The sequence below is a fragment of the Hypanus sabinus genome, chromosome 8, assembly GCF_030144855.1.
Source record: "Hypanus sabinus isolate sHypSab1 chromosome 8, sHypSab1.hap1, whole genome shotgun sequence".
NCBI lineage: Eukaryota > Metazoa > Chordata > Chondrichthyes > Myliobatiformes > Dasyatidae > Hypanus > Hypanus sabinus.
In genome coordinates this window covers 160,647,564-160,657,898 of record NC_082713.1, presented here as the reverse complement: position 1 = coordinate 160,657,898, position 10,335 = coordinate 160,647,564, and the positions used below count along the sequence as shown (strand labels likewise).

The following is a 10,335-nucleotide window of genomic DNA, read 5'->3' as shown; positions in this document are numbered from 1 at the left end:
CGCTGAGGTTTAGAAGAATGCTGGGGATGGGGGGTGGTGGAATCTCAGTGAAAACCGATATAACATTGAAAGGCCTAGATCGAGTGGATGTGGATAGGATGCTCCCTGTAGTGGGGGAGTCTAGAAATAGAGGCACAGTCTCAAGATAGAAGGGCGTCCCTTTAGAACAGATGATGAGAAATCTCTTTACCTAGAGGGTGGTGAATCTGTGGAATTAATTTTTACGGACGGATGTAGAGGCCATGTCATTGGGTATATTTAAAGCAGAGGTGACACATTCTTGACTAGTAAGGGCGTCAAAGGTTACGGGGGCAAGACAGGAGAATGGGGTTGAAAGGGATAATACATCAGCCATGACGGAATTCCGGAGCAGATTCGATGGGCCGAATGGCCTATTTCTGCTCCCGTGACTTATATGGCCTTACAGAAGCCGCAATAAACTAAGGAAATACGATGAAACGCGCGTCCCGCGAATTCGGATTAACTCTGTAAGCGTTCAGGTCTGTATTGCTGAATGATACTTCGTTAAAATGTAACTGTGGGACTGAAATTCAGGGAGGCCACACGTCGACCCCCAGCAAGAAGCTGTGCACTCGACAAATGTTTATTTCACAGTCCGAAGGCAAGCTCATGAAGCCCAATTGTTCTGCAAACCGATGTTTGGCAGGAAAACCGGAAACCCTCCTGGGAATCGGCATCTTCTGAAGGGGACAGGGTGGGGGAGAAGAATAAGGTTTCGGGGCGGGGAACTTTCATGAGAAAATTTGGGATCGTTTTCTGCTCTAAAGTGTAATGCTAGCCAGCTCGAAAATCATTTGTGTTTTCCCTTCAAAATACAAGCATGCCTCAACTTCAAAGATATCCTGGCGTGGCTTCGCGGCGCGTTCAAATAAACCAAAAGTACAAATAATTGGATTTATAAAAAATCTTTCGCGATTTTATTTAATTCTTAAATACAATTATTTTAACAGCGACTAATGAATATACCATTATTTACAAATATACAGTTCCTGTTTATAGCAGAGTTTTATTTGATTGAACTTTATATCCACGTGATGGGCTATAATTTGCTTTGGAATTGATTGAAGATCTAAAGAACATGGTAGACTGGCTGGCTGGGAGTTGTAGGCTGCGAGGAATCGCTGACATGTGGGGATGTGGTCCTTCCATCCGGTCCTGAAAGGAGACAACGCTCGGGGGACGGTGAAATCCGCTCCACTATGTTGGACAGATAGTCCAAGCTGGAAACAGCAAGGCCTCGGCTGTTGGAACAAACTAGAGGAAAATGAAAGCGTAGAAAACAATGTAAACCGTCCTCAAGTTATTATCGGAATTAATACTTGTATTTCTCTGTCATTTGAAAAACATTGTGGAGGAAGGCAAGTTAATCGGTCTCAAGTCTTTTCACTGACCTGAACTGGCGCGACAGAACCCGTTACCCTATATGATACTCTCCTGTAAACAATGCATCATTTCCATCGGATGCATGACCTTTGTTCCAAATCTTTTCGTTGATAGCGCACCCCATGAAAGACATAATTTCTAATATTTGTTTATTCAGATAAATGGTCAACCGCAAATATTTAATCAATTTATTTAAAAATGCTCCACTAAATCCTTCGGAGTTTCGTACTACAAAGATAATGATACTACAACAGAACTTTTAACAACACACACAAAATGCTAGAGGAACTCAGAAGGTCAGGCAGCATTTATCGAGGGAAATGAACAGTCTCGGGCCGAGACCCTTCATCGTGCCCCTTGAAAAAAATTGTGTATACATAACCTTTAATTCTCTTCCTTGATTAATTTCATCTGGGGAATACATTTTGTCCACATTTTGTGGTTTTTCTTTTCTTTAATGTGTTAATTGTGGTCTACCTTTAGCGCCCCGGTTCAAAGTCAAAAGTTTAACGAGTTCAAGGACCATTACAAAGTTGCGGATATAATTCAAATGGATGCTCGAATACAGTATTTAAAGTAAGAATATCTCTGTGAAGGGCTGAAGGAAGGCTCCACCTGCGCTTAGCCAACAGTAAAAGTTCCATAAATGTATTTCGAAGAGTAGGAGAGTGTTTCTGGTCTGCTGATCAGTACAGATTCTTCGACTAATTCTACTCGACAGTTCATTTTGTCATTCTCATATCAACAGTGGGAGATTGAGTATGTGTAAATTAATTTTCTCTGTTTAGGACAGAAGCAACTTGAAATGCATTTTATGCACTATAATGTTTTGGGGGAGTATTTTGGATATTTGAAATACGTCAGAATTGCAAAATCATCGTATTTCTTCCATGTTTTATAAAATACCTACGTTATGTAACGTCAACCAACCTTCATCTAATCAGTATTTCTAGAACCTGCCTTAATTGTTGCCCTGTGTCAATATTTATTGTTAGCGTTAAAGCGAGTAAATTATATTTAGCGTTAATAAATCATTTCTAAAGGATTTCCAATGTAACGTGGCCGAAATTTTAGTCGCATCCGAAAAACCGTTTTGTTCTGACGGAACAACTTCAACTTCACCTCAAATTCAGAATTCAAGAATTCATGGCGCTGATTTCCTTTTGTTCTCACTAATTCACTGATCGCCGAGAATGGTTCTAGAGTAGTTTAAAGTACTTTAAAAAAGTGGTGACGGTAGATGGGGGGGGGGGGGGGGAGTACATTTAAGATGACACTGTCCTACCGCGTAAGAAGCCATTTGTAAATAGTCTGGTTATCTGTCTTTGGCAGGCGTTTTGATTTGCCGTTTTTCACAAGCTGTGAACTTCGGTGTACAGCAATTTAGTCACCGCATCTTTCAAGACAGATTTACGAAGAGGTGCAAGCTGAGTTCATGGGAACAAGAACGTACCATTCTGTAATTCCGAACAGTAAATGCGGTCAGAGATGATGCTCCTTCTAGACCAAACGGGACTGTTACATACCATCTGCAAAATAAAAGGAACACGCACAAGGAAATCAAAGTAAAGCAAACTGCAAGTTTAATTTCAGACTTCAAAAAGTTCGATGTTAAACGCGCACTTTAAACGCCAAGTGTTTTGATTGCTCTTGGATGGAAGCAACCCCATCTGTTAATTAGACATAGTGAGTTCCTTCATCACACCATGGCTTTCTCACGGAACATTACATACTGTATGTCAATATCCCTGCACAGAAATGTGCATTGTGTTATCCATGGAAAATGGATTGCATGTCTATGCAGTAAAATTTAATTGCGCTGGTTCAGATTTTTTCCTATATTAAATTCACCTTGAAGTCTTGGCTTCAACTGTGAAAACTTAGTGCAGTAAAGAGGCTTCACTGGTTATTGCCTAAGATAACACTGCTGTTGCTGGCTCCTGTGGATAGCAATAGGTGCAGAGGTGGGAATGTCATTATCCCTGCATCCAAAGAGATCAATGTGTGTGGCAGCAACTGTTAGTGAGGAGGCAAGAAGAAACACTCGGTCACACTTAATGGGACCCAGACATCATATGCTTCAAGCACTGAACATCAGCGAACATTACACCTAACTTCCAACGTGCTAATGAAGATGTGTAGCTATTGTTCCTCTCTCTCTCTCTGACACACACACACACACACACACACACACACACACACACACACACACACACACACACACACACACACACACACACACACACACACACACACACACACACACAAACACACACACACACTCCTTTCTCCTTCCCAAACAAAAGGAAATATTTCGTTGGAAAGAATCTCCGACAGCTGTGAACGCAAAGTTTGACGATTCTCGCAGCTGTCCTCGATTTTCAACACTCGGCCTTTGGATAGAGTCAAGACAAGGCTCGGTGAGTGTTGTAGTTAAAACACGGAATCGGATCAGTGATTTTCGGGAGTGGTTTACAGCGAAAATATATTGACTTTATTCGTGAAAGCTACGGGATACCAGAATGGTCATAAGTGAACTGAAATACCGGAAATATTGCGTCTGAATAAACAGCGATGTCGTTAATTGCTTAAAGCTTGATTAATTCTTTTTTTTTTGAAAAAACATAAACAGACTTGACTTTTCGAAAGACTGCATCGTTTAGGTACAGGTATTTTGATAATGTATCCTTAAGTTTGTTAAATAATGCAATTGTTTACGATCGAAAACTGTTCGATTACATCAATCCTCTTGATGTTAATCCGTGGACGTTGTTCCATCGAGAACAGTTTTATAACTACCCCGACCTATTATTGATTCAATTCCACTGGGGAATGTATTGTATCAGGTGGGATGGGACACAGTCGTCTAAGTACCATATTACATCTGGTAATCTGATGAATCAAATTGGCAAGTATTTCCTTTCACGCACGAATATGTATTCCCCACTGTCTGTAATCCACTAATTTCTATTCCACTCAACGGAACGGAAAATGCAATCAGCTGTAAACTTCAGTCTTTGTTAGAAGAACAGATGAAACAGCTTTTGCATACAAGCATGTAATCGATATTTACAAACTCATGAATAACAGATTTTCTTCCAAGGCACGAAAAAGAAAGTTTTATGAGCAAATGTTTGGACTGATTACCAGAAGTTTTCGTTTTGCTTTATTGTACAAAGAACGCAGGAACCCAAAATACACCTGTTAAACGACGGAATGAATGACTGTGTCTCATATACGATGGAATGCGTTTCTACGGCAAATAAAGTGGATCATAGAAATAAACCTTTATGACGCACGATGCGATTCGGCCCATCCTGCATATACTGATAAGCGCACAGCTTTCATATTGATATCTCACATTGCTACTAATTGCATTGTCCTGATAATATAGTACAGCGTGTCTGTGTGAGAGGGAGAGTGTGAGTGTGTGTGAGAGAGCGAGGAAAATGGAAGAGGGGTTGCGGGATCGAATATACCGATTCTGTAAATTGGTGCTCACCATTCCGTCTGAACAATTTGATGTGGGGCTTCCCGGCTCCGAATTGCCATTGCCCGGGAGGTTATAATAGTTCGCCACCTGTTCCCTGAGAAGTTCCTGTAGGCTCTCGATGTAGCTGATGGCGTTCCTCAGGATCTCCACTTTGGGCAGTCGCTGGTTCGGATTGGCGCTTGTGCATCTCTTCAGAGTCTCGAAAGCCTGGTTCACTTTCTTCAGTCTTCTCCTCTCTCTCATGGTAGCTGCCTTTCTCCTGTCGGTGTTGGAGCTTTTGCGTTTGCAAGCTTTGCAAGCCCACATCAGGCAGTGGCCCGCCTGGTGATGGCCATTTGGTGCTTTGATATGCTCCTCTTCAGTTCCACGGGACTTCAGCTTGTGGTCCCCAAACACTAACGCGCCATGCTCAGAATCATCGGCAAAGTCCGCCTCCTCGGGCGATGACAGACAAGAATTATCGGAGAACAGATCGGAAGGAGAAAAGTGGCAGTCGACCATGATATCCATTTGTAATAATAGCGAAACAAAGGCTTCGGTGAAACTCAGGACCTGCACAGACTCGTTTCCGTGTAACTACACTAGCCGGGGAGTTCAAAGACAAACATCGATTCGAATCACAGTAAAGTGCCTCCGGCTCAACACTCAAGAGCTCTTTATATACACACGATGAGGTCCGTCACACCGGCGAACGCTCCGACTTTCCCAAATGTCATTAACCCCAGATCCGTCCCATGGGTATCTCATTAACCTCTGCCGAGTCGGCAAGGTCTCCTCCCACAATTCAAACGGAACATTGTGCGAGGAAACAGGGAGTTCCAGAGAACCATTCCAATCAGCGGAGAGCTTCCAACCGCTGGGAAATAATAATATGCAGAAAGCGGAAAATTAGAGCGAATCATCTCCGTCCACTTCCCAGAATATCTTTGCGAGGTTCTGTTAATGCCAATACTGCTTATTTGGGTCCTCCGCTAAAGTGCGGGACCTCAGTTACAAAGTAATTTGTTACGTGAATTACTTGATGTTTTATTCACGTTGGCTTCTTGCATATTAGTTATTATGTTTTGAAATGAAAAAAATAACGGGAAGGGATCTGAATTAGTGAAACTAATGTACAATGCGTGGCGTGTTTAGTACGAAATGACAATTCGTAATCAATGGAAGGACAGAATAATGAGTGGATAGAGTGGAGAAAATCGTTTTTAAGCAATGTTGCTAGTGGATATAATTCCTTGTTTTCATTTCCCTTTGTCAGACTGTTTTAAATTCACTGGAAAGAGAACCCTTCGAAACTGTGTGTCTATATTTAAAGCAAAGAATTTCGCGAGTTAATTTCAAATGTTGGGAAGACCTCGTCATGAGCAGCGCCTTTCTATATCAAAACGTGCTCCCCCCAGCCGTGTAGCTGTCTTTTAAGACTGTGGGTCAAACGGAACTTGTCGAAAGCGCTGACATGATGCTTCTCAGGCTGCAGATTGTAAAAGGGCAGCTCTACTGCTCCTTCGGGTTTGCTAGTTTTACGGGTGAAACGAATTCGCACCGTTACAGATGCGTCCCAGCTGCAACTTCGCCAGATCTTTTAAAGGTGCAAGATTCCTCTGCAAAAAATGTGTCGGGGAAAACTCACGCACACAGGCGACATTTCTTACCCAAAAGTTTGTATGTTTGGGTCAGGCAGTCTCTTAAGTGGTCATTAAATCGGTCATGGAGCATATGGGGTGGGTGTTTGTTAGATTAGTAGCAGGTGGAGGGACATTGAAAGCCACTCGTCCCTAAAGGAATAGATGTCCATTTGCGTGTAATATTCTGTTTGTATAATCTAGAGGGATTTACTGATTTGGGTTATATTCCCCTATTTAATTTTAAACAATTCGTTGTAAAAAAAAACTTGTTCTCGACACCGCAGTTTTGAAGAAAGGTGTTTGTAACTCAAAGGGAATCAATGAACAAAGTACAAATAAATAAATTGATCGCAGAAAAGAGAAAAAATAACTTTGAACCGTAATGAAAGTTGTCTTCTAAAACTGATGTTTTTCTGACGAAGACTAGTTTGCTAATTCATGGAATGAGTTTACGCACTGAATCCCTAAAACACACGTTAAATCCATTGGGACGCGCTGCCTTCGTTTTTACTGCGGCAGTTTGGTATGCTTTCCGAAAGTGCTTATCAAAACAACCGCCAAAAGAAGTAAGCAACCGCTAAAGAACCGCAAAGGTGAAGACGGAAGGTATAAGGCGAAAAAGACTTTGGAAACTGAGGTGTTAAAACTCCAGACATGACAGCAAACATATTTATTTGCTTTTATAGCGCAGCATCAAACTTTCCCGAGCCCTAACCGATTCATTATTAAAATTGGCAAGCCACACTTGCCAACTGGTATATTTTATAATCGCGTTTTATTATATATATTTTGTGCCGAAGAAGAGCCACGTTTCTAAAACGGATACTTTCTTCACTTTTTAAATATGATTTAACCATTAGTGGCAATCTTTTGCATCGTAAAATAGCTTCTGCACAGAATTTATAGAACTTCGAATTTCACGTAGTGTGCCCAGTCCGTGCCTAAATCAGCACTCAAATGCATTCTTCTCACTGTCCGTAACTATGTTAACACGAGCTTGCTATCGCAATATTAGTTCCAACCTGCGTGGGGAACATACAGCAAAGTTGTCTTACATCTGTCAAAACATTCGAATGCTTGTCTTTGCGACCTTTTTTTCTCATGTTTTATCGGCGTACGCACTTGCCTGACACTTTCTGTTCGGTGTGGACGATACCAGTAGAAACACAGCTGAAGAAGACATTGAGCTTTGCTGTTCTAATCATCTTCCAAGAGAGATCAAAGTGAGTTAATTTTCTATGACCCTCGTAAGAGTTAAGCTTTGCTGTATTTCTCATTTGAAGTGCGAGCAAGGACGAGCAGCTGGCCTATGTGCAAGTAACACATTTAGTTACAAGACTACTGAATACTTCGCAGGAGGTGGTGTATGTGTTTTTAAGTACTGCCAAACCAATAAAGAAGCGCATTGCACCTAAACCAGGCAATGAATATATATAATCCACCTGTTTTATCAATATACCAGTAGACTTGCAAACACCCTATCTTCACTTTGGCGGTACCCGTAATCGGATCCGATGTGCAACCTCTGAGCGTTACCCGAATTGTCTAGTAGACACTATCGATCTGGCCGGATAAACCCTAGATCTTGCAAAGTGCATCAGCCAATTCAGTTGAATCCAATTCAAATCGACTTTGCTAGATTAAACATTACTGCTCATTGGTAAGATGTGAAATAGAACTTCTGTTTGCCACATGCCACGAATAAGAGCCCTTGTCGGGGCAGGAGTGTCCCTCCTGCAGTGGACTCAAACAAGCCACCTTCTGAAAATCTGGCACTCGGGTTTAGTGCCCGCAATGGCGTCGATTCAATCCATAGATATGCCGATATAATGCAGCAAACGCAAACCAAATATTTGACCAATAAGTGCCTGCCCCCAACAGTTGAAAATAGCGTTGAAAAACTTACTCAAATTCCGTGAGTTATTATACTTTGTGTTATTTTACTACTGAATTACTCTTTTGAATCCTTAAGGCTTCAGGTTTGAGATATATTGCCTTTGGTTATTTGAAATGAAATAATCACAACTAAGCCGTGTTTTAGAAGACAAATAAACCTCATTTATTGAGTTAAACATTAAAGGTTAGACCTTGAAAACGAAACCTTCACAATTTCCTTAAACACTATGTACATATCTGATAAGATCTCCAATTCACTTTCATTAATTCTTGAGCTGGCAGTTCTTCAACCAAATCCCTCTGGAAATAGCATTGATTAAATCCCAACCTTTGATCCCGAAATCGTTCTTGGGAATCTCAGTATACCTGAGATAAATTTCTTTTCATATAAAGTAGACTTCTAATTGTCATAAGTATTCTTGGACGCAAACAATACTATTGCCCTCACATTAAAGGGTGGCCTAAAAGATATGCGACGTAAACATTGTATATAGAACTGATCAGTGATTGTATCCATTAGTTTTGAGCAATATGTCAGTTACCCAATAATACTGCATTCGAGGTTGACTTCACTCAGGTGGTACTATTTTATATGTTATTATTTTAAGGCGAAGTAAGAAGCAAAACAGCCATTATTAGCTTAAGCATAATAAAAAAAATCAACTTGAGTTCCTTACTAAAGGTAAACAGCATCATTGTAACAGTAAGTGAGCGACTATGAACATCGAACAAAAAGATCAACTGCCAGCCCAAATCTCAAGATCTGGATTCAATTGAGTTGTCTTCGGGCGAACACAATCCTCTCCAACGCACGCAAAATACTGGAGGAATTCAGCAGGCGAGGCAGCTTCTGTGGAAAAGCGTAAACAGTCGACGTTTCGGGCCAAGACCCTTCATCAGTCCCCGTCACCGCCCAAAACGGCAAGTTTTACTCTTCTACATAAATGCTGCCGGCCCTGCTGAGTGTCTCCGGTATTTTGTGTTTGATGCCTTGGATTTCCAGCATCTGCAGATTTCCTTGCGTTTGTGAATCTAAACCCTCTTATTTTTAAATGGACATGTTAGCCCCCAAATTCTAAAAGTGGGAATATTTTATAACAAATCTCTCCTGGCCCGCCGTTACCAATACAGTATACGGTAATAAATACAAAATTAACAATTGCCTTGTGTATGCTTATTGCTTTTCAGAATGTAACTATATAACCTTTCACTTTTCTCCTAAGCATCCCAAAGCTCTTTCAACTAATCACGTACGTTTGAAGCATATGGAAGATATTCTATAAAGGTGCTGCATAAACAATCAGTTTAGGAAGAGTTGATAATACTTTATTGCAGTCAGCTAAATCAAAATAAATGTGCATTCTCAAACAACGGCATCTGAAGTTGCCAGGTGTTGTTCACTAAATTAGTGGGAACAGATCTAAATGATTTCCGAAGACGTCATTTTTCTTACACTAGTTTTTTCACCTCTTTTGAAAGGGTGGATAACAGTTAAGACATTTTCACTATAGGTATATAAAGAGAGATCTCTAAACAAATACTGTAGTTAAAAACTGAAGTAGCGATTATAGTTACGCCCATATCGTGAGCTTTTGGAAACTTTTTCTCTAATACACAATAAGGCAAGCCCCATGTCGAACGAAGTGTAATTATCGCGAACGGGGTTTATAAAGAAAGTGAGTAACATACACAAAATGCAGTAGGAACTCAACAGGTCAAGCAGCATCTGTGCGGGGGAATAAACGGTAGCCCAAAAGTTCGACTGTCCATTCGTGATCACTTGCTGAGTCCCTCCAGCATTGTGTGTGTGTGTGTGTTGCTCAAGATTTCCAGCATCTGCAGAATCTCTTGTAAACAAAGTGAAGAGCTCTGACTGCGCTGCTGCCAGTTTAACACAGCATTTAAGTCCCAATCGGAAGC

General features: G+C 41.0%; 1 protein-coding gene across 1 annotated transcript; it reads right to left on the bottom strand.

Annotated features, from left to right (window-relative positions):
- Nucleotides 1-938: 938 nt before the first annotated feature.
- On the bottom strand, nucleotides 939-5,462 carry myf5 (myogenic factor 5). Its single transcript, XM_059976588.1, has 3 exons — nucleotides 4,907-5,462; nucleotides 2,858-2,933; nucleotides 939-1,275 (listed from the first exon to the last, which is right to left on the bottom strand). Exons 1-3 carry the CDS (start codon nucleotides 5,405-5,407, stop codon nucleotides 1,091-1,093), a joined length of 762 nt encoding a protein of 253 aa, XP_059832571.1. The 5' UTR covers nucleotides 5,408-5,462; the 3' UTR covers nucleotides 939-1,090.
- Nucleotides 5,463-10,335: the final 4,873 nt, after the last annotated feature.